This window comes from Tiliqua scincoides, chromosome 8 (assembly GCF_035046505.1).
Source record: "Tiliqua scincoides isolate rTilSci1 chromosome 8, rTilSci1.hap2, whole genome shotgun sequence".
NCBI classification, from domain to species: Eukaryota; Metazoa; Chordata; class Lepidosauria; order Squamata; family Scincidae; genus Tiliqua; species Tiliqua scincoides.
This window is the reverse complement of record NC_089828.1, coordinates 50,690,202-50,714,499: the sequence shown is the minus strand read 5'-3', so window position 1 is coordinate 50,714,499 and position 24,298 is coordinate 50,690,202. Positions and strand designations below refer to the sequence as shown.

Genomic DNA, 24,298 nt, shown 5'->3' with positions numbered 1-24,298 from the left:
TGTCCTCCAGTCCAAGTAGAAACTGAAACGATCTGCCTCTTGTTCTGCCTAACTGGGAAAATCAAATGGAAGAAGGCAGACAGGTTGGCCCCACAGGAAAGTCCCACAGGCCCCATCTAGCCAAGGGGCCGCCAGCTTACCCCCTAGTGGCATATGGCAAGAGGCTAGACCGATTGTCCTAGTCAAGGGCTCCCATGCTGGACCATTCTCAGGGCTATTTAGATAAATTAGACCTGACTTGAAGAATAAAATGAGAGAGAAATTGCTGGGAAAATATTGTCAGTGCTTTTGACATTTTAAAATACTTTTCAATCGATTTTTTTCCCCCTTTTGGTAGGCTCCAATCTTCTTCGACGCTTGCTCACTCCTGGCCTGGACTGATCAATACTTGATTTGCCAAGCTATTGAGAAGAGGCCAACCCTAATTAAAATGACAACGCAGTCTTTCAGGGCTGTTATTGTCAAGAACAAGCAAGTTGTAATGGGATTGTGAATTCTCACCCAATCGATACTTGGGAACTTTACACAACTTGGTGGTCACCGTTTCGGAACTGTTCAGAGGCCTCCTGAGAAGCAAACTTCACCACCACACTTACTCCATTTCCCTCTTACTTTTCAAATCCAGGGAGTGGGAGAGAGAGTAGTAGAGGTGGGCAGGCAGACTCCTCACTGAGGCAGCTGCCTCCGTCAGCCTCATGGGCAGACCCTCCCTCTTCTAAAGGATTTCTAGGTGGTGGGAATGAAAAGCTTGCTCACCCCTCCATGTTCCTGTGCAAAGAAAAGAACTTGGATCCTGAGATGTGGAAACAGAATTTTGATCGTGTTGGGGGCTTTTCCACTCCTTCCCCTTCACCTCACTCAAGGGTTATTCTTTAATCCCAGCCAATACCTGAGTGGGAAACTCATGAATCTTAGGCTAGAACTTAGGCACTGATGACAGATGCAGGGCTTCAGCCAAAAACAGCAGTCCCCTATCTTAGTCTCTGTCTTTCTTCCTAGCAATACAAAAAGGGTGACATGCCATGTTGTCAGCATGCTGTGGTAGCCAGTGAAGTGGAGCAGGGGTAAGGAATAGTGCAGGCTGCTGATACCTCAAAGTTGCAGTTGTGACTGGGATGTGTAAGGAAAGCGTGTGGGGCTTCAGTTTTCAGAGGCAGCCATGTGTGTATGACAATGCCCAGTTCCAACTTCCTTTGCAGTCCAATCTATGTATTCTGGAAGCCGTCCCAGTACATGGCTTGGTCTGAAGGCTCAATTCGTAGGTTGCCTTTAGAGCACGGGAACTGATGGGCTGCTTGTGTACTGCGGCAGGCATGTCTGTAAAGAAGATCCATTCATTCTCACGTAGTGGACAAAAGAGTGCATTTGGCACCCTCTGGCTGCACATGTCTTTTCTGAAGCCAGTGTGCATGGCATTCACAGTGTATTGTGAGGCACATGTTATTTTCCCTGATGTGGATATCGATTCTGATGACTGAAAAGCAATGTGTGAAGTGTCCCTGAGTGTGCATTTTGTCTTCACAACTAGTCTTAGAATCGGGCCACTCGTTACTCTTTTGCCATCTGTCTGTGGAGTATTCCAGGCTTGTAGCAAGCGAGTTTAAATAATTATAAACACTGCACTCTCTTGCATAAATAATCGGATGCGATGACACAGATGCTGATTTTTCTTCCAGCTTAAATATTAATACTCTTGTGTTGCTTCCACAGAACTCCCCAGTGGAATGAACTGCAGCCGCCCTTTAACGCAAATCATCCTCTGCTTCTGGCCGCAGATGCCGTGCAGTGCTACCAGTATTTGCTTGTTGGCTGTAAGTAACTTGGAGCACTCTTTTTTACAAGGCTAAGGTGCTAAGAGCTGTTCTGTTAAAAAGCAAAAAATAGATGAACAAAATCTCAAGAACTTGCATCACTGTGGCTCCAGTTCTTCACCTTTTGTGTTTGTGACCTTCCTACACCTTGGGAGTTCTATGTCCAGAGGGCTGATTTTTATATACATAGAGTGACAACTCTCATTTAACAGTACAGTGGTGGGTATGTAAATGCAGTTACAGTAAGGAGGTGCTAATTGGCTTTGAGCTGAAGGAGAATTGCATAACGATGATATCAGGGTCTGTGAGACCTCATCAAAATGAATATGGGATCATTTTACAGCCCATGCTATCATTGCTGTACTGTTGTGTATCCTTTTTTACAAGCAGTGGGTTTCCTAAAAAAGTTAGGGTTCCTGAGTCCCAGTGAAATTCAAGGTATAACTAGCATATCTCATTGATGTTGACACTACTTGGTCATGGTGACTTTCTTAGGATACCACCCAAGAACCCTTAGTACAGTTTCATACAATGAAATGTTTTTGCATTAACTTGATTGTCATGTCTATTCCATTTTTTTCATATTTGTGTGTATTTGTGTCTATGTTTTTAAGCAGGCAATATCCTAGGGTTAGATTAACTGCACATTAATAGGTTGCCACCTCTCACATGGTGTTACTTCCGAGCCTGCAGCATAATGTATGCCTTAGGCAAAGCACAAGTGTTCAGGATGGCCACCAAGAACCTGAAGCCACTTTGCTGCCCCTGTATGTTTTTATGCTTAGAAAGCAACAATGCAGAGGTGAAGGAGCCTCTCCCATTTGTTGGTGCCCCAGGCGCGGTTAATGTATTACTTGATTCAAGCAATTAGAATGGTGTGAAGCAGATATCTGGGTCAAAAAGTTTATATATAAAGCCTTTATCACAACTGGTGCCAAGTGAGAAATGTTGGCTGTAATCCAGGAGAAGGTACAGGCTACAGCGCAGATTCCGAAACTAAGTGCCAGGTCATATTCATGAGAGAACTGCTTCTGTGGCAGAGAAAATAAATGAAACAAATAGCTAAAAGCTCCTTTGAGCTCAGACAGCCCACCCAAATTGGGTCATTGTTCAGTAGTAGAGCATGTGCAGAAGGTCCCGGCTTCACTCTGTGGCATTTCCAGGTAAAGCTGGGAAAGACACTCCCCCCCCCCGAAACCCTGCAAAGCCACCATCAACCAGTTCAGACAGTACTGACCTAGGTAGTCCAAGGGGTGACCTGCTGTGTGTCTCCACAATTTACTGTTCTGGCCTTGCCCTTCCAGTCACCTTCAGCTTAGAAGGTGTTAGAAGCTTAGAAGGTGTCAGCTTAGTAGGTGTTAGAAAGAGCCAGTCTCAATGCAGAGGCATAGCAGACTTATATTCTCATGGGGATGCTGATTGTTGTGTCACTGCATGGTTTACTGCTCTGGCCTTTCATATCAGTTTCTGCTGGGGTTGGGTATTTCACCATCTGTGGTTAGGTGGTCAGTGACTGAAAAAGGATCATTGCTGATCATTGTGTGTCCTCCACAGAGACACTCACCAGATGTCAATTTTGCTGTTTTTTCGATAGCAGGCAAAGCTTTTTCTAAAGTTCCAGCATGCTTTATAGGTGGTTTTAATGCTGCTTTATGACTTTTGCTGGATTACCCTGGCTTCTTTTGTGCTTGGTTATGATTATTTTGTTGATCTGTTTTAAAGTGTTTGCTGCTCTGAGAATCTTGCCGTTGAAGGTGTGGGTGGCTCATACAATTTCTAAATGCATAAATCTATTGTATGTCTATATTGGGTGTGATCAAATACTTTAATCACTTATGATTCACAAAGGCACCAGAATTATCCTTCCTCAGAATGGGAGGGTTGCCCATTGTATCTCTGCCTGAGCCAGTGTTCTGGGCTTGCCTCTTTTTCCAGTCAGGAAAAAATATTAAATGCTGCTTGCTGATTTGGCATTCTCTTCCTCATTGTTAATTTAAATGTTTTATTCCCAGTCTGATCATTCTTTGTACTATCTTTTTATTACTTCTTTGGCTAAACTTGACGTCATCTTTAAAAGAAAAAAAAATTGACAAGTTTTAGGCCCTGTACTGCATCTTCACTTGTGAGGTTGAAAAACTTATAAAAAGAGACTTCTTGAAGTGTCCTATCCTAAAATATGACTTCAGATTTATATAACTGTGTAATGTTTTGTTTGTTTAGTTTGAATCCACAAATGAGGAGCAAACCAGACATTGAATGCATTGATGGACTGTAATTATGCTGAGAAAACAATGGCATACGGTGAAATTGTCACTCTTGAAAAACAGAATATGATGGAGCACCTGTTCGTGATCCCCGTCAAAATAAACAAGGCGCAGCTCCCTAAACAGAATTGTTTGAGTCATTGGCATTTGTCTTTGTCCCCTAGAAGTAGCTCAATCAGTGGACTATGCCAACAGTAATTATTCCTGCTGCTTTTCTGCCTGCACTTTGTTGTCCTTTTCAAAGCACTTATGATATAGTTATTCTTGATTGTGTTTCTGGGTTTTCCTTGTGAGAGTAACACTACCCCACAATCCGTTCCTCTCAGGAAAGAGGGATAGGGAGGAAGGGAAAAGGAAAAAGTATATTCTTTCCATACTCTGTGCCTCTAGCATAGAAAAAGATGCAAGTCATTCACAACTTGAACTTTTATTAAACTGAAGGCTGTCACTGGCCCTGATTCTCTGTGGATGCAATGTGTTCTGGTTCTGCGCCTTTGCCTCTCTGTGGTGAAAACCCTGCACATCTGGTACTGGTAATAAAACCAGTTTTATTCTGGAAGTAGCAGCAGTGTTGGAGTTGTATTCCCTTGTGCCTAGGTAAAAAGGAGTATCTCACTTTCTATTGACATTGTTTGGCCTTAACTTAACTTGAATTGTTGGTAATGTTTTGTCCCCTTGGATTGAATACAGAGTCAGTATAGAAAATGCTATAGATGGACCAATGATCTCATTTAGTGGAAGGCAGCTAGCTTCCTATGTTCATTTATGCAACAGCTAATATTGAAGTAAAAACACAAAATTCTTTCTAATCACACACTTATACTGAGCAGGTTTTCACAAAATAGCATAAAAGTCATGTCCTCTTACAAGCATTTAATACTCTGTGAAAGACTATTATTCTGTAATCCAGGGGTGGTCAAACTTACTTCATGTAAGAACCACACAGGATAAACACATGTTTTGAGAGCTGCAATATTTGAGAAGCATTTGAATTCTTAAGTGTGAACTCACCATGAACTTTAAACTTATGTTTTAATCCAGTAGACTCTCAGTTTACACCTGGTAAATAATCATAAAGCTTGAACATTTCTTATTTACTTTTTATATTAATTATGATACAAAAAGGAGCTCAGCCAACATATTTCCGAGAGCTTCGCGTTATATATCGACGAGCCACATAGGTCACCCCGGTATAGTCCGAAAGACAATAATGCATTCTGGGTAAAAGAGACAGCTGCCACATTCAGATCCCCTGGAAGCTTAGAAAATGCTAGAACTAGGGAGTCTCAACAGGAGGATAATTCAGCAACTTGTTTGGAAGCCAGGCACACTTCTCCACACTTCCTCTCCCTCTGTTCTTTTTCAAATTCAGGGAGCAGAAGGAGGTGAAAGAGTGGCATCAGCAACTGGTACAACATTGGGTAACAGGGCTGGCATTTGGCATACTGCCTCCGTTGCTTGGAGGTCCTGGGCTTGCCCTGTGTGTGTATTAAAATCATTTCAATCATTCTCCTCTTGAGATGTGTACATGCCATCTTGCTTTCTCGGATGCTAATTTGTGTGTGAAAACCCCCCAAAATGGAGTCTCTAATTTAATATCTCTCGACCCCAGGCAACAAAGTGGAAGCACTTAATCCAATCGGCTTGGCTCATGGCAGACTCCCCTAGCATATTCTCTCGTCTCTGCAGACGTTTTTGGTGCTATCTGGCGCACGTTGCTATGGGGAAGATGACTAAGCTTGTAAATTAATGTCGCTATTAAAGGAAGAGGAAAAACAATCATAAGAAGCTGAAATGTTTTTGTGCAACAGAACAAGCCAGGTGCCTAGAGGGACAAAGTGTTGCCTGTTGACATCAGGTTGGCCGGATGCAGAATGCTGGAATAGATTAATCTTTGGACAAATCAAGTCGTTGGAATCCCAGCCAATTCTGACAGGGAACAACCAGTCAGAAGTCCAAGTCAGAACCCCCGGAGCCCAAACCACTATAGATCCAGCTGTTATTCTTGGGTGCAGAATGCTTGCTACTCTCTTTCCCTTACCCACACACTCTTTTTTTTTTTTTAGTGGTCCCAAAGTACAAACGTCAATTCTGGGATTAGACCCCTCCTGAAGTCATGGTTGATGCTCCCATCTTTCCAGACTCTGTCCAGATGCTCGGCAGCGTGTGATGTAAATTGCTGTGGCCAGGCAAATAGGCCAGGAAAGCACATGGGCTTTGTGCCGCCTTCACTTCTTTCTCTGGAGTTTATTTTCCTTTCCCTTCCCCACTGCACACCACACACTAGTCATTTGTCAAAAGAATGTGTTCCCACATGGACCTCCGTGAATACCATCTTTCAAGGGAAAGAAGACCTCCCAAAGAAAGGTGACCAAACGGAACCATCTCATAGCAGGAACTAAATTGATCTTGGTACCCGCCCTTTTTTTCCCTATAGTTTTCCATTTCTGAACCCAAATAATTCTTAGTGCCTAACTGCTTTGCTATATTCCAAAGAGATGAGGCCAGAACCAGCTTGGAGTAATACTGATGATGATGCTTCGCATGTATCATCTTGCTTTTTGAATATTCAGCATATTCAAAGCAATACGCATGGGCAAGCTCAGTCATCCTTGCGGCAGCCCTGTCAGCTGTGCTATGTTCTTTTCCTTGATTTGTAATTTTAGGAAGGAGCTGGAAGAGCTGGTCTAAAACTTTCTCACAACGAGTTCATGACTGTTGAGAATCTCCTCAGAAATATTTCATGAACTGAGGGGGTTACGTCCAGTCATCAGACTGTGGAGACTCTGATGTGCAGTTGAGGGATCCAGTGCCCATATGGAGCACTCAACTGAAGACTGCCCTTTGCTCTTCAGTACTTGGAAGCATTTCATATTCACAGTGGCTGTGTGTGTATCTAATGGTTTCTGTCACTGCCAAGACGGTGGTCTAATAGTTTCTTCCATTGGGAGAACCTCTGCTTGTTTGGAGCTCCATGTGTTCTTTGGAGCTGTGCAGATGGGCTGGATCCTGTGATTTGCATGCCCAAAAGAGCACTGTGTATGACCTGCACTGTGCTACTGTTATTTATGATTTCAGAGGGATACCTTTGAAACAATCAAAGCAGCAAAACTATAAAGCAGAGGTCTCCAAACCCCAGCCCAGGGGCCAAATGCAGCCCACAGCGAACCTCTATCGGGCCCATAGCCAGCCTCTTGTCCCCTTAAAGCCTTTGGCCCACTCGACTGAACGTGACCAGAGCTGTGCTCTGATTGCATCTGGAGGGTGTTCTGAGGGCTGGAAAGGCTGAGTGAATGAGCCCACTCATTCATTTATTCATTCATCTAAGTCCCATCTCTAATTTATTTATTTAAATTTTATATTTAAATTTTTTTCTGGCCCTCAGCACTGAGCCAGATATTTCATGCGGCCCTCTAGCCAAAAAGTTTGGAGACCCCTGCTATAAAGCATAAGATGACCAAGAAGTATTGCAGCAAGATGTCTTATCAGAAACACAGCATGCACATTAAAACCAGCATAAAATCAGTCTATTGAAAAGTCAACAAAAATGAAAATGGTTTGAAATTTCACTTGTAAAGAGCCACAGTGGGAGCCTGAAGAGGAAATTCCACAGTTCATGCGTCTAGATCCAGGGCAGACTATTGCTGGCAATCAGCAGTCAAGGCAGACTGTGAGATTTACACAGGATAGAGCCAATCTCCGATTCAGACCATTTCTGAGGTCTGGTGTAGAACTACGAGAACAGCTGTGTCACACAGCTTTGAATATGTTGTTCCCTTCGTCCATGAAATGTATACTAGACCAGAGGTCACTGTTCTTCAGGTGCCTTGTCTTTTGCCACCTTGTTGATTTTGCATGCTGTCACTCTTGCGATAAATAGCGAAATCAACCTATGCATACCAAAGGCACAAATCTTTTTACTTAAGAGTGGTGAATTGGCCTTATGCTGTTAACAGTTATAGCAATTATTATTATACAATAAAACTTATCTGCAACAAATGCTCTTAGTTTACCCTCCCCCCCAATTTCATCTTGCAGGTATCCAAGAGTCGGCCCTCAAACCCTGTCAAGAATTTGGCCTCTGCTCCACCCCTGAAAATTGTGCAATTGAAGTACATCCTGATTGCTGGATCTAGGCCAGCGCACACGTTTTAGAACTATGCAGTGTTGGGTGGATTCCATGCCCTTGGGTCCGATTAAACCAGATTAATTTGGAGAATGTCCTGCTAGATGTTTGATGTTAAGCCAATATTTAGTTGAACCCGTTTCTTAATCAGGAAAGCCAATAGACCTTGTGCTCCTTTCTGCCCTCAGCTGCAACATCTCCTACCCTTCATTTATGCAGCCACCCTTGCAGTGGTGGAAAGAGGAAGGCTTGCAGCAACCTTGGGCTCGGACCTGCATACTCAGCAGTAGCATAGCTATTAGCTGAGTGAAGGGAGCAGGAAGAGATCCATTCTCAATCTGCTTGGACTCTGGACTGTGTGTCTGGGTCCAGTCCAGAATGATTCCAGTGGATCCCAGAAATATGTCAGAATCCTCAATTTTAAACTCCACTTCATCCCTAATTCTGTGTCAGCAATGTGATTTCACAAATATTGTGGCTGCCACTCCATAGTCAGTGTTTTAGGCTGCAATCCTAACCTAACTTTCCTGGGAGTAAGTCCCATTCAACACAATAGGACTTACTTCTGAGCAGACTTGGTTAGGATTGTGCCCTCAATTTTATAATATTATTATTCTGAAGGAGCTTAACCTATTCAGGAAAAACAAAACCAAAAACAAAACTTGACTCAGCTCCCGAAAAACACATGCGCAAAAAAGCCGTGATCTACGGTCTTAGAAATCAGTTATACCACATTATAAAATGCCTGGGCAATTAGATCCCATTAAATACAAGAGGATGGCAGAAGCTGGGGGCGGGAACCCTACCTGAGCTTTTGTCTTCTCTCTTCCCCTTGGGGAAAGATCTGTTAAAACAAGAACGCTCTGCTTACCTGCAGCAGCAATGTAATGGTCTCACATTAGCCGTGGCGGCCTGCGGTTTGATGCGCTATCGCTTCCGTCAGTATGTTTAATTGCCAGCAAATGGCTAAATGGGAAGTTGGGGGGTGAATGGCCACGGCTGTCTGCCATGTGAGCGTTAAAAGGAATTCTGGCGCCATTTCAGGGTCGCGATTTGTATCTGTCTATCAGAGTCCAGAATGCAGCCGTTTTCTCTCGGTTTCAGACCTCTGTATAGCATTTCTGCCGATTGTTTGGCTCCATTAAGTGTGCGGTGGCGGGGCTGTGGCGGGGGGAGGCGGGAGAGGAATAAAAGCCTGAATGGTCCAAGCCGCAAGGGGCTGCGGATAAGCCCTCTCTTTGTCCACGCTTGGAACACTGCATTAGGTCTCATTATCCATTTATAATAAGTGACCTTTGGCCCCCCCGGGGTCACTAAAGGAATACTCTGTGTGCTTTGCTAACAAGAGGTACCCCTCTATCAGCAGACAGAAGCAACAATGAACCGTCTGATAGGCCGGTTGAAGGATATACTTTAGAAAGGTTTATAAATATACAGCTTGATGCCAAAGCTTCCTCTTCCTTTCTTTTCATCTTTCTTGTCGGGGAAGAGAGTTCAGGGGGAACGAAGGAGCGTCTTGGAGGAGGATTTTTTTTTTAATGATCATCATTATGATAGCAAGCCTCCCTGATTTAGTCAGCTGTTGGTTTTAAGCAATATTAGGAAAGGAAATTATTGCATAATTTTGGAAAGAATAATAATGCTCAGCAGCATCACTGAAGGGTGTGAACAAGGATCTCGTTGTTTGGGGAAATACTGGATGGAACAAGTGTCTGAGAGCTTTGTCCCATGGGGAGTTGTAATTGGGCTCACGCAGCTGTGTGATTTGCTTGAGGGGTCATCTGTGACATCTGCTGAGAAAACCTGGAGGCAGAATGTTCAGCTTGTAACCTACCTGGGATTTGCTTTCCTTTATTGTTTGGCAAGATGTGGTGCTATTTTGGGGGGTCATTTCTGACATTATGGGTTCTTTCACACCTGAAAAAGGTGTTAAACCCAGCTCTGGTCAAGCTCGTTTTCTTTCTTTCTTTCTTTCTTTCTTTCTTTCTTTCTTTCTTTCTTTCTTTCTTTCTTTCTTTCTTTCTTTCTTTCTTTCTTTCAGTGGGGAGGAGGAATGGTGAAAGAATGTAGTAAGAGCCTTACTTGATCTGAACAAAGGTTCCCCTGGCCCAGCACCCTGTTACCCATGGGGGCCAACCAGGCACCTCGGGGAAACTCACAAGCAGGGCATGAAGGTGACAGTTCTTACCTACTACTTTCCCCTTCCTCCCCAAGTGAGAGCTCCAAGTGAGCTACTTATTCCGAAAAGGACTGGAGCAGGAAAAAGGACTCCATGTCCATAGTACCTCCCCCCCGACTCTACTCTCTTGCCTGAAGAGCAGAGAGATTTAAAGAGATAGATTATAGGCCAGAGCCTTCCTGGCTCACTGCTGGTGTGAAGAGTTAATGGCAGGTTTGGGGCATGGAAGGGGTCCTTGAGGGTCTCCAGTTAATAAGTAGTGCTGATTATAGGGTCTTCAGTAGTAAAGTGCCCTGGCTGATGGACCCAGGTCTAGGACTAGATCTGGGACTGATCCTTTGAACCTACCTCCTCACAGTAGGATTCTGAGTTACTGCTCAGGACATAGGTCTTGAAACAATGGAAGGAAACAAAATAGCAAACAGTGCCCAAAATCATTGCTGCTAAATAGGGGACAATTTTACTCCTGCCTCCCAAACTCTCTCCAAAGGCTTGATGGAAGGAGAAGCCTCTCTGTTCAACTGGCAAAAAGGGGCAGTCAAGTTGGGAGGGATTGGGCATTTCAGCTTAGCCTTAATACCACTCATATGACAGCTACACCCTCTGACGATTGACCACACGAAGAGCTACACAGCAGCCTAAGAGAGTAGAAGTAGATCCTTCAAATAATAAATGTTAACATATAGCAAACTCTAAATCATACATGAGGTTATTTCCCCCCCCCCCTGTAATTAGATTAATTGCATCACAGGGAAGGGGCACCTTTGGATTCCGGCTCTTCTTGATCAAAATTATTTATTTATTTCTGGAAAAGGCCTGTGGAATGAGGAGGAGGCCAATCGCAAGAATTAATATATTAACTGATCTGCAACGTTCGTTGACAAATTGCTTACTAAATACGTCAAAATTGATTGGCTGTTGTGTGTTTTTCAATTGACAAATGAGTGCATTAAGGGAAGGAGAGAAATCCATTAATTACAGCTGCCCTCGACTATAGGAAATGTAATGATATAAATATAGATTTTGTTAAAACAAGCAAAAAAAAGGACCCTGTTCCCCAGACTTTATTGTAGTGTTTGCTGGTAAGCTTGAACGGTCCATCTTTGCTATTAAAACTCTGTTGGGAGGTCTTGGAGGCAGGAGTGAGCGATTGATTTTGAAAGAATCCCAGAAGACTTCCTGTTGTGTTAAGATGTGATGTCATATTCCACTAGGCAATAGTTTCAGACTTTCTGCTGTCTAGGATTTCTTTCCGTATTGACTTCTCTTCCATGAAATCCCTATGTATTAGAAAATATTTCTGGAGGCATAGGGGATGGCAGGTTGTTGCGGAGCATTGGCCATCCCAGTTGGACTTCTTCATTGCTCTGTGTGGACTGAAAGTTCAATTAGAATGTGAAAAAGTGAGGTGGGTCTTATCCATGCATGCCTTTAGCTGAGCTTTCTTGTTGTTCATTTCGAAGCCCAAATCTTGCCTGGTCACTTTATTATAGAGATTACTGCTCAGGGGTCTCTTTGCCTGGTCTGCTGACGTTGCAGTTCCCTTCTTTGCTCTGAACTTGGTGGTGGTGCATCAGCTGAGTCTCTGCTGTCTCCCTTGGTTCATGGGTTTCAGGACCCACTGTGGGCTGATACAAAGAATGCCAGCTGCTCATTTTCAGAACTCATGTGTTTCAAGTCTTGGATGATGCATCAGCAAGAATTACTTTCTCATGTCTAATATTTTGGAAAGGATGTGGGGATCAAATCCAAGAGGAGTACTTGGAATCTGCATGAATCCGCTTGAATCTAACATTGTGTCATAGTATTCCTGTACCTATTCAGAGCTCATTCACTGCCTAGTTTCAGCTTGACATGCCTAAGTAGCTGGGCCTTGATGTTGAGAAGCCGATCCTATGATATCAGCATTCCAGCAGTTTATAGCTTGTGGTAAACAGTGGAGCGATGCATGCATTGCCTGGTGTTGTCCAAGTGCTAAGTTAAATATTCATAGTTTCTCAGCTCTCCCTTTTGATGTTGCGTTCTTTGAGCATGCTGTGAAACGTTGCCTCTAGGTAGTGTTGTATTCCCTTCTTAGAATTACGCTTGGTTTTGGCACACTAATTAAGCCAGGCAGCATCCTTGTCAAGATAACTTAACAGTTGTGAAATTTAACTGGTTTCTTTATGGACTAAATTCTGGTTCTCCTGCATATCCCTAAAAATTTTCAGGATCAAATGCAGAATGCAATTTGGATCCTTCTCCAACACACAGCCCTCTCCCCCGTTGCAGCATCCCATCTTCCCACCTATTCAGGGCAAGGCAAAACACCCTGCCTCTCTCCCACCTGCCTGCCCAGCAGCTCTGTACCCTGTATTTTCAGCTCTGTATTTTCAATGGTGGCTGAGCTAGGCGGTACGTGACCCACCTGAAATTGGCTTGTGACTCATCTAGTGGGTCCCGACCCACAGATTGAGAAACGCTGCGCTAGATAATATGGTACCAGAGCCAGGCTTCATTTATTATTTATTATTTATTTTATTTTTCACATTTTTGTACCGCCCTTCCTCCAAAGAGCTCAGGGCGGTGTACACAGCTGCTCCCCTCCTGTTGTCCTCACAACAACCCTGTGAGCTAGGTGAGGCTGAGAGAAAGTGACTGGCCCAAGGTCACCCAGGAAGCTTCATGGCACCATCCAATTATTTGCCAGAGAATTTACTGAAGCTGAGCCTGACCTGGCGGTTTGGAGAACCAGCAGGGGCTTGACTGGGTCCTGAGCAACTGTTTCTTCAGGCATTATTCCTCAGCTGGAGCAATTTGTAGCTAGAGTAGCCCTACAGGCTCCTGAGTCTTCCCTTTCCTTTCTTTGGACGTCTCCCTTTTGGAATCAGACCATCTGCATGACCTTGATTCCATACCTTCCTCTGTCCCCTCTGACCTTGGTTTACTTCTTTGTTTACTTCTGCTTTGTATATTTGCTTCCGGCCCTTCCAAACAACTACCTGCAGTCCTGACCCCTTTGGGCCCTCTCACTAAATGTGGGGGTGTGGGGGTGTTTTTCCCCTCTGATGTTTTGATAACCTTTTGACCCCCTGGCTGCTTCTGCTTCTTAGTGCCATTTTGCTTTGTCCTCTCTGCCTTCTCTGTCCTCTGCTTCTTTCACAAAACCATCTTCTGACCCTATTGGCTGTGATTTATTTATTTGGCAGAGCACCCATAACATTGGTGCATTACACTTACTGTCAGTTCCATCACGGGTCACCACAATAACATGGGTCACCACAGCCAGCAGAATTAAATGGCAGCATGGGTAAGTAGGAACAGCATCAAAACTGTGCATGTGTGTTTGCAGTAAGAGTCAAAAGATGCCAGTCACTTGAGGAAAGCAAACACAAAGCCCTAATCAGACCTCTTTACCTGGCAAAAAACATGTCATTGGAAAGTCGATTTTAAATATTTTTAAAACCTGTTTAGAATCATAGAGTTGGAGGGGGCCTTACGAGTCATCTAGTCCAACCCCCTGCTTTAGGCAAGAAATCCTCTTAGAGCATCTCCAACAGGTGCTTGTCCAGCCTCTGCTTGAATATCTCCAGTGAGGGAGAGTCCACCACCACTCTCGGCAATCTGTTCCACTACCGAACCGCCCTGACCGGAAGGAATTTTTTCCTGATGTCTAATCGAAACCTCCTCTCTTGCAGTTTGTACCCACTGGTTCTAGTTCTGCTTTCAGAGACAGCCAAGAATAAACTATTCCCTTCTTCCATATCACAGCCCCTTAGGTATTTGAAGAGAGCTCTTATATCCCCTCTGCCGTCTCTTCACCAGGCTGAACATGCCAAGTTCCCTCAACCTTTCCTCGCAGGTCTTGTCCTCCAGCCCCCTGACCATCCTTGTCACTCTCCTCTGAACCTGCTCCAATTTGGCTGCATCTTTCTTAGGACAGTCAAAAGTGCATGTCTCATCTTCTTCTCTCTCCCACCCTCCTTCTGTGGAATCAGACATATTGTGATTACGTGGAGAGGAAATCTGGACCCATGTCACTGCCCAAGATTCCATAGATTAACTGTAAGGTCACCGTGACAAGCACTTTCGCGTCTTAACCTTTTCCAAGCCAGCTTGCATTACCACTCTTTTAGTTGAAAGACATTTGTAAGTGGAAACATCAGTATCCACGTTCCATTGGGGAAAATGAGTTGTTTTTTTTCTCCTTAAGACCTGTGTTGCTATTTTCCTGAAGACAGAGAGGTTAAGTGGTGAAAGGAAGTACAAATAATTTCTTCGCCAGGCTTACGACAGACCAAAATGAGTAGAAACAGGACTGGCTTCCACTCCTTCTTAGAATCCAACTGTCTTGGACAGGTGGTGGCTCCCCAGGGCTTGAGAGAGAACCCTGTTGAATCCCATTATGGTGCAGTTTAATACAAGGGAACCGACCGAGGCATAGTAGTTGACTAGAGGCTGCTTATATAGACGCAAGAAATTTATATTTCTTGCAGTTTTTATACATATCCCTTTGTGGCTCTGTGTGTGCCCACACCAACGGTGTCACAGCCGTAAACACTAGCCTTTCCTAATGCACCTTTCAGACACAAAATGCTGGAAGTAGTTCTGAAGGCAGAGAATTAAAATAACTTTCAGATGCCTACAAAACAACAATAATATGCTGAAGCAGTTCTTTTGCTGGTCTTGCCTGGTCATCTGGAACTTCTTAAAAGACGGTGGTGCTTGGGGAGAGTTTGGGGAGGGGGATTCCATCAACGCGAAGGGGTCAGTTTTCAAAGCGGTGTGTGAGGATTTAGCTGTGCGAGCCCTCCTGACGCTAATGGGAGTCAAACGGCTAAATCCCCGCGCTCTGCTTTGAAAATTTACTACTAAGCCTCTTGACTTCTCACTACATACTTTGATTGTAACTGTAATCCTTGGTTAACATAATTTTCCCGACAATAATGTCAAACATACTTTTGAAGTCAGTGAATTATAGAAAGAGTTACCTCTTCCATAACTCTTTAAAGATGGCTCCATCAGGCCAATTTCACAGTAGGCCCTCGCCTAGAGAAGAATGTATTTGTTGCCAGTGTTTGAATCATTGGCAGCAGGTTCGCCATATTTAAAATCCATGCAGCCAGCCATGTGGCACCTGGAGCCTGATTCCATTGGACTGCTGTTCTCAAGTGACCCTATATATGCATTCTTATGAGCATATGAAGCTGTCCTATAGTAAGTCAGACTCGTGGTCTATCTAGCGCAATATTTGTTTATATTGACTGGTACTGGTTCTGCAGGGTTCCAGACAGGTGTCTCTCAGTTCCACCAGGAGATGCTGCCAGGAATTGTACCTGGAATCTTCCACATGCAAACCAGGTGCTCTACCTCTGAGATTTCTGCCAGTGTTTCTGGTAGGTTGTGTGACTGTGCAACTTGAAACTTGGCATTCCTGTAAGTTCTGCAGTGTCACTGCTGAGTGTCCAGAGGCTCAATCACATCACCATGCAGCCAGGGAAGGGGTCTGTGCATAGGCGTGGATCCCTTCGGAACACTGCCAACAACCCCTCCTTGTTCTTGCTTTGTTTGTTTTTGAACTTGAAAGTGTGGTTACAAATGACTCACAAACACAGCAGACCCTGTGATCCACCTGCTATGTATCATGTGTTGCATGTATTGCTTACCAGGGGCCATCTCATTCATGCATATTTATCACTAGTTGACTGTAATGTAATGATGGCTGGGTGGTAAGAATGAATTGTCATAGATCAAATGCCACAGACAGAAGCCTTCATGTCACTCAAGCCCAGAGGACTGCAACGATTAGTTTTTTGCATGTATCCAAGAGCCATAAAATGTTGACTAGTCAAGTAATGAGAGTAAGGACATACATGCTTGCGTGAATGAGTCCTGTATGGGAAGGTGAGCATCCTTTCTTTCCTTCTTCTGTAACAAAATTTTCAAAAGGTCTGTCAGAGCCATCATGATTTCTGACCCTGTGACATTCATACTGAGCAATGCTTTTGGCATGATCTGGGCCTCTTTGTACATTGCATATTATTAAAGGTATATGAGAGATCTTTTAAAGAGCACACTTGAATATGAAAAGCATGAATGTGACAAACAGCTGTTCAAAGGCATGTGGATTATTCAGGTGCATTTGGCAGAAAGCCGAGCTTGGCTCTGTATGGAAGATACACAGTGGAAAACCTGGAGTTGTTGCTGGCTAAATGTGTGAACCAGCCTTATATTTCAGTGCTATCTAAGCATCTAGCACTAGTTTCATTATGTGTGTGTACGCATGTGCCCTGAACTCTGGTGGTTGCAAGTTGGTGACCCTGTTGGAATGCTAACGTGTAAGGCACCTAAGAGTTCAGCACGGTTCCGCAGTGTCGAACTTGTTCTGTGGGGGAAGCAACACACCTGCGGTTGCTGAGAACCCAAGATGTCAAAGATCTCTTTGCAGCACACAAGAGATGTCTGTTTCGTAATTATACCCTGTCTGTGACTGTTCTCCTGGGAGGAATGTAATGAGAGGAAAAGGAAACCAGATCTCTGCATTGAACTGCTGATAGAAAACCTTAAAGATTAATAATTGAACATCTATTGTACCCTTGCGTCGGAGGGCAAGGAAGAGCACTGACAGATAACATAAGCAAAATTTGGTGCTTAAAAAAAATTAATTGCTGCAGTGCTACAGTTATAGCCCTACAGAAATCAAATGTGATTTGTTTAGCATTGCATTAGCTGTTTATAATGCTAGCAGTGCGATAATCCAGATTGTTTGTCTCAACAGAAAAGATTCCCAAGATCTGGAGTGGAAAACCTTTTCTTTGATCATTTTATTTGTCATGTATTCGCACTTTCCCCAGGCAGAGAACCTTTCCCATATCTCCAGGTCTGCCAAAGAAGTCCTACTTTTGTCAGGAGATTCTAGGGGGAACACTTAGTTCCCACAGGGCTTGCTGGGCCCACTGGCACCCTGCACAAATTGGGAGTGCACTTAGATAACACCTAGTGCTGTCCTGCAATGTAGTGCAGGAGAAGCTCAATAGCAGTGGACCTTGTTGTTGAGGGGAACTTGTCCATCACTACTGGTTTTGTCTTTAACAAAGGACAGGCAGCTCCCAGGGTACTTGATGCCTGGCACAGTTTGAAAATCTCTTATTTAGCATTTCCAAATACAGGTGACTATGCTTTCAATGCTTGGGTCACACCCCACACTTTGAAGTTCCTTTAATTTTGGTGGCTAAAGCTTGAGGCATATGCTTCCCCACTATTCTCACAGCTCTACCAAATGGATGATGCTTTAAAGTGTTGAACGTTCATCAGAGTGTGCCCTGGAAACGTACATGTAATGTAATGCATGTATAATAATATATGAATGTATGGCCATGGTGACCATTCTTGTTCTGCTGTTTATCTCATTGAGGGCCTAATCCTATCCAACTTTCTAATGCTGATGCAGCCGTGCCAGAGGGGCATGCGTTGGGGGGGGCAGTCATGGAGGCCTCCTCAAAGCTAGGGAACATTTGTTCCCTTACCTTGGGGCTGTGTTGCAGCTGCATTGGCACTGGAAAGTTGACTAGGACTGGGCCCTCAGTCACATAGTCCTCCACCTGCATTCCAGTTTTACAAACTAGGCTTCATTCCAACAGGAGTCAGGTAATGCTCCGTTTTGATTCTCTCTGGTGACACAGCTTTGACAGAATTTTTTCTAGCATTTCCAAACCTTCATAGCCCACCCATTCCGTGGTCCTGCTTGAAAGTGACCACGACATTCTGAGCCTTCATATCTGCAGTACTCTACAAACCGGCTGGGGTTGTTTTTTCTGCTTTCTTACCTTTCAGTATTCCTAACAAAGAATAACCTTATGACATTAAATTGATATATTTGTCTATTAATCGATTGATTGATCGATTAATTTACTGACTGATGAGTTTGAAAAAGAAAAGGCAATGCGGACTTGCCACTATAACTTTCTTTTGACAGAAAAGCTGTTTTGGTTGCACTCCTGAGCATGCTTACTTAGGAGTATTGAAACCAATGGGAATTTTTTCAAAGTAAACATGTATCCTTGGTCTGTCTGTTACCAATAATTTTTTTTAGGGGGGGGGGGATTAGTTGATGAGAAGAGTCTAGAACCAGTTGTGGGTATATTAAGATTTGCAAATAATTACAAACAAAACACAGCACTAGTATTTGTTTTTTAAACATATATGAATTTGTTTTTTAAGCTGTTCATATTATTGAGGCGCCAACACCTATTTATGGTCTATATATGTCTCTTTCCCATTGTTAACTGGTTTACAACACAGTTATAAAAACTTGTAATGTGCAGAAACTTCACACGTCTGGAGTGCCCTGGAGCAATATTTTCCTCCGTTTCTCCCCTGTCCCACTCCACTATGCACTGTTTGTGGTTGGTTCATTTATAAGTTCTGTAGTTTTCATTTTAATTAACAATGAACAGCGGCAAGGAAATGCACACATGGATTGGAGACGGACGAAGCTCTGACTCTGGATCTAGATGAGGAGGGAGAGTGTGAGGCAGAAGTCATAAAGACAGGAGTCCAGTAACGTAACCGGGGGGGGGGGGCTGTGCCATAAGTACAGCAGGTGTCGCAACACACTGTTTAAGCAGCCCCTCCCCTTGCCATCGGAGCTGTTGGGTCAGCAATGGCAAGTGGGAGGGGCCACTTACACAGCGTGTTGCGACACCTGCTATAATAACCTCACAGCCCCCCCCCCCGGCTACATTATCACAGGAATCCAAAAGGAGACACAAACATGGACAGGGAGTCACCATTGTTTGGCAGCTGCCCAGGGACCTCAGAGGGCCCATGGCTGATCCCTGAAAGACCTCTTGTGTGCCCAAATGCCATTTGTGCGGTGGTGGCTGAGTGACACTCTCAGACCCCACTCCGGCATGACCGGAAACATGCCAGGCATGGAGTTGCTGACACCTGGAGCTGTCCCTGCTGCACAGACAGCACACCAGTTCCATGGATAGCCAGGGGCCAAGTGTCGCAACACTCACGTCTCCCAGTTTCAAAACCCACTCACAAATGGCAACACTGCGGGGCATTTCAGTGGGTTTGGGGGAAGGCAGAACTCGTCACAAGCAGCACTTCTCCCAGCAACCGTCATTTTTCCCGCAAGCCCAGAACACTCCTATATGATGGCACTTTGCCGTTCTCAGTGAGGATACCCTTCAGAGTGACACCATGTTATCATGAAGTGTTCTTCTAGGTGTGTGTGTGTGGGGGGGTGGAATGGAAGCTCTGTGAAGCAGGCGGGGGCAGTGCAAAAAAAATAAACAACTCTGTGTGTGTATGGTCACATCTGCACTTCCCTTTATGCTTCCTGCATATGTGAACCAGCAGTTCTTAGGTGAGAACTCCCAGCTCAGCCCTGGGCACAATTGCTTATTGTGCAGGCAAAGTCCTACAACCTGTAAACTTTATAGCTTTTCCAGGTCAAGAGGAACCAATATGTAGGTTGAGCCAGTTTGGATCCTGAGCACCCATCATAAGCTGGGGCAACTTTTGGCCTGCAACGTCAAGTGACTGACTACCCCCTCCCCCGAACTACCAGGGACCTTTGAATCTGTGCTTTGCTACCTCAGTTGATGCAGTCAGCTTCCTGGGGCAGCCAACAGATTCAAAGATTGGTGATGGGTGCCAAGATTGATGCCTAGCAGCTTCTGACTATAGGTGGCACCAGACAAGGGTAGGAGGGCATGCATTACCCCCAGATAAATTCCTTGTTCCGCCCCCACCATAGAGTGCTGATTCCTTGAAGGGAGGACACTTTTCACAGAGTATTTATCATCATCATCATCATCATCATCATCATCATCATCATCATCATCATCATCATCATCATCATCATCATCATCATCATCATCAATCAATCAATCAATCAATAGATATAAAGAACATCTTGCTCGCTTGTTAGCTCAAACTCTCCTTCTTTCTCCTTCTTTATATAGAGATATAAAGAGCAGCTTCCCATGGACTCATTTTCATTTATAAATGGCAGTGTAATGGTGAAATAGACAGTTATTTCTCTTTAAGAAGCTGAACATATGGGCCAGATCTCCCACCACCAGAAATACTTCGATATTTCTGTTTTGTTCTGGTGCCACCACTGCTTCGGCCACAGAGTGAATTAGCTGTCCTGAAGATATGGAGTGGATATTAAGCTGTAACCAGAAGTAACCAGTTGTAACTAATTTTTTACTGACTTATTAATGTTTATTATTTGTTGAAGGCCCTTAAAAGTTGAGTGCTGACTGAACTCCACTGGAAAACCTAAAATAAGGCAGATAGTGAGTGACTGGAATGTCCCATATTTAAAGGGATAACAATATTAAAAGAGGCACAAGGAAGCCCATGGGAGGGGAGAGAAGGCAAGGGACAAAGGGGGAACAAGATTCAGTTGTTAGGCTTAATTCCAGTATTGTATTATTCCTTGCTAGGCCTGTGGTAGAGGCCTTGGTATGTCACTCTTGCCGTCTGCAGCAATCTGGTGGAAATGATTCTGGGAGGATGCGCTTCTTGGGGGGGAAGGAAAGAACTGGCAGGTAATTCCTTCTTGGTGCCAGACCAGTGGGGAAGGCCTTGGTGTCTCACCTCTCCCTCTTCTGGAGATCTGCCCACATGGAGTGTAATAGATTTTCTATGGCCATTACTCTGCACCGTGCAGTTGCTAAACTATCTTCAAGGGCAGCTTTATGTGGAGTGCATGGCAGTAGTCCAGACAGAGCACTTGAAGCAGCCTAGCAGGCCTCTGAAAATCCATAAAATGTGTATCCATTAAAAGAGCAACTCGGACTTTATAGCCCGTCCCCCTTTGGAAAGCATATCTTGAAGCCTCAGTCCTTCCCGTCATCAGACAGGAGCTGATCGCACTATAAGCCTGTTTGACACTCATTTTAATGACCCACAAAAAGCAGCCATGAGCCAACATTAAACTTCAGTCTTTTTTCCACTATCCCGTCATTCTCTAATCCAGATCTTTCCTCATTCTGGCAACCCTTTCATGTCCCTCAGTATTCCCACACACATTATGTCGCCCTTAATTCTGGATGTCCCTGGACTGCAAGCAAATTCTCTGTCCCCTGAGGTGTCCTGATTAGAAGTGAGTGCAGAGTGGGGGGAGGGAGTTCTGCGCCATTGTGTTTTTTGGTTATACATTTCACTTAACAGTGATAAAATATGGCTGTTTGGCAAAACAGCTGCTGCTGAGATGTAAATCATCTGCTCCCACCTGCCAAAAAGATCTCGGCCAACTTAATTGTCGAGGCAGCTTCAAATAAGTTGCATTAATGTCAAGGCGACTTGATGGTTACGGTTCCCCAGGCCAGGGGAGAATTGCTGTGTGTTCAAGGGCAGCCTGCCCGAGGAGAAGTTTTGTCACTGCAGTTTAGCTTGGTTCTTGCATCTCCGAAAGTGGACAATTTTTGAAAATTTTACAGCATGCACTGTCTCGTTGACAGTGGCTCTTGTCAAGGGTGAGTTGCCTCCAGAGTTGTCAGCTTTTTTGAAGCTGCTTTGCATGTTCCTTTGGTGCCGCTGGGTGAAAGCTGGGAAGAGCCAGTTTGGTTTGGCATCCGTATAGCAAACAAATTCTGAGCTGTGCTTAATTCCAGAAACTTGAGGTTCTGGGCTTCAGACTTGTCTGAAATTCAGTCCTTCCCACCTGTATGACCTTGTTGTCACTGTTTTGCATACTTTAAAATTAAATTAAAATAATTTTTAATGTGTCAGGGTTATAGGATATTAAAATGTTTACAAATTACTTATTATGTTATCACATTTGTAAGCCACCATTTTTCCAAAGAGCTTTGGATAGCATACCCAGGGGTAATCCCTCCTCTTTCAATTCTTTCTCTTAGTCATTGTAAACTTCTACAGTGCAACATAGCATAAACAAATAGCAAAGATGGCCATGTCAACCGTAGAGTCCTCAAGCAAGGAAACGGTCATGGTTGTGCAAGTCCAACAGAGCTCTGAGTCTACTGAGCATGTCTTTCTGAAACGAACAGTGTTAGTTCCTGGGTCAGTCTTGCTTTGAAGGACCATTTGGAGGAGCCCTTGAACCCAGCTTTGCTCCTAGGTGCCTAAGTATGGCCCTGAGTGCCTTTGCCCAGCTTGCCACGCCAATTGTGTCCTTCCTTGGACCAGTTAGGAATTATCAGTCAGGAACCATGGTTATGGTTATCCATGCATTGGTTACACCTAGACTGGATTACAGTAACATACTTTATGTGAGGCTGTCCTTGCAGACTACCCAAAAGCTTCAATTAGTGCAGAACACAACTGCATTAGTTTTGACCTACACCATATGGTTTGACTGCATCAGTTGTCCATTATACCAGCTACAGTGGCTGCCAGTTCATTTCGGAGTGCAATATGAGGTGCTGGTTGTTTATTTGTAGAGCCCTAAATGGCTTAAGTCCAAGGCGTCTGAAGGATCACCTGCTCCCTGAGGTCAGCTGGAGCCCCCCCCATATGGGTTATGCCTTCAGTTGAAGCTTGGTTGTAGAAGCTAAATAGAACCCCCTTGTTCAGAGATATTGTGCTGTTGAACAAACTTGCTGATGAGCAAACCAGAGAGAACTCTTGCCTTCCTGTCCTGCATGTGGGTTTCTCAGAAACATCTGTTGCGTCACTGTTGGAAACAATATGCTGGCCTAGATGGATCTTTGTTCTGATCCAGCAGGCATTTACTTACATTCTTACATGCAGTTCTAAAGAGACCTCCCATCTAGGCTGTTCAGCGCCAGAACCATGTCATATGCCTTCTGAAATTTCTCTTTTCCTTGTCTGATTTTTGTCCTTCTCTCTTTTGCACAGTGGTTCCACCAGGAAGTCCAGGACCCATTACTCGGCATGAATCCTACGACAGCTTAGCGTCCGACCACAGTGGGCAGGAAGACGAGGAATGGCTATCTCAGGTATGAGATATTGTATCTCACATTTTCCATACTGTATACTTGAGTCTGTGACAATGCCATAAGAGGAATTTTTGCATGGCTAAAATTCATCCAATGTCCATTTCTGGCAGTATGGATCAGATTCATGTCACATAAGTATTGGGAAGTGGAATGGCCACTACCAGCTACCACGTTGCTGCTATTTTGCCACACCATCCCAAAATGCTTTTTATAGTTTATGAACTGCGGAGTGGCCCTGTTGTATGATCACACAGATTTTCACACAAACTCCCAAGTGAACATTCGAATGGCAAGGCTGACCCACGACATACACCAGTGAATTTCATCAACTGCATTTCAGTCAATCTTCACTGATGCATCTCTGCATTTTTGGACATTCATAGGAACCCTCTAGAACTGTCACTGCTCATGTGTAAGTGTTGACAAATTTTCACTGGAACGTGAATGTAAATTTTCAAAAGAATCCCCAGGCTTGCTCAGTGAACAATCAGGAATGCTTAATTTTTGCTAAATAGTGAGAGCTGTTGTACCTCCTCGGAATGCGCAAGACGCTTACGTTCCCTCAGTCAGCGACTGTAGATTAAGGCTCATGGTGTGTGTGTATTTCCAAATGGAAGTGTTATCAGCGGCAACAGCATGCGGCGAAGAAACACTGCCCTTCGCTTCCACTTCTCAATTAGAAGAGTGGGTAATGCAGGCTGTCATTGGGAAGTAGATACAATATGTTTGTCCTGCACGCGGCGGGGGAGTGAATAGGAACATCTGGCTGTACCCTCAGCGAAATTGCAAAGGCATCTGTTTACCTCTCGGCTCTGCAATGCTGATGGTTTCAAGCTTAAAATATACAGCATGCTTTAGCTGTGGCCTAATTTATGTAGCTACGCAGAGAGCTGCTTGCATCAGGCGGACAGGCTGGGTTACCCCCAAGAGAAGGGAATTGTGAATGTAAGGCAGAGTGGTCTGTGCGCTCGTCCTTCCGGGCTTAGAAAGGC

General features: G+C 44.3%; 1 protein-coding gene across 4 annotated transcripts in view; it reads left to right on the top strand.

Moving 5' to 3' along the window:
- Positions 1-24,298, top strand: part of BCAS3 (BCAS3 microtubule associated cell migration factor) — a 544,854-nt gene that overhangs the window by 254,064 nt on the left and 266,492 nt on the right. For all 4 annotated transcript variants that reach the window (XM_066634858.1, XM_066634857.1, XM_066634860.1 and 1 more), the window contains 2 exons: positions 1,711-1,811; positions 23,206-23,306. In XM_066634858.1, coding sequence (XP_066490955.1) covers positions 1,711-1,811; positions 23,206-23,306 — 202 coding nt within the window. The remainder of the gene's footprint in view (positions 1-1,710; positions 1,812-23,205; positions 23,307-24,298) is intronic.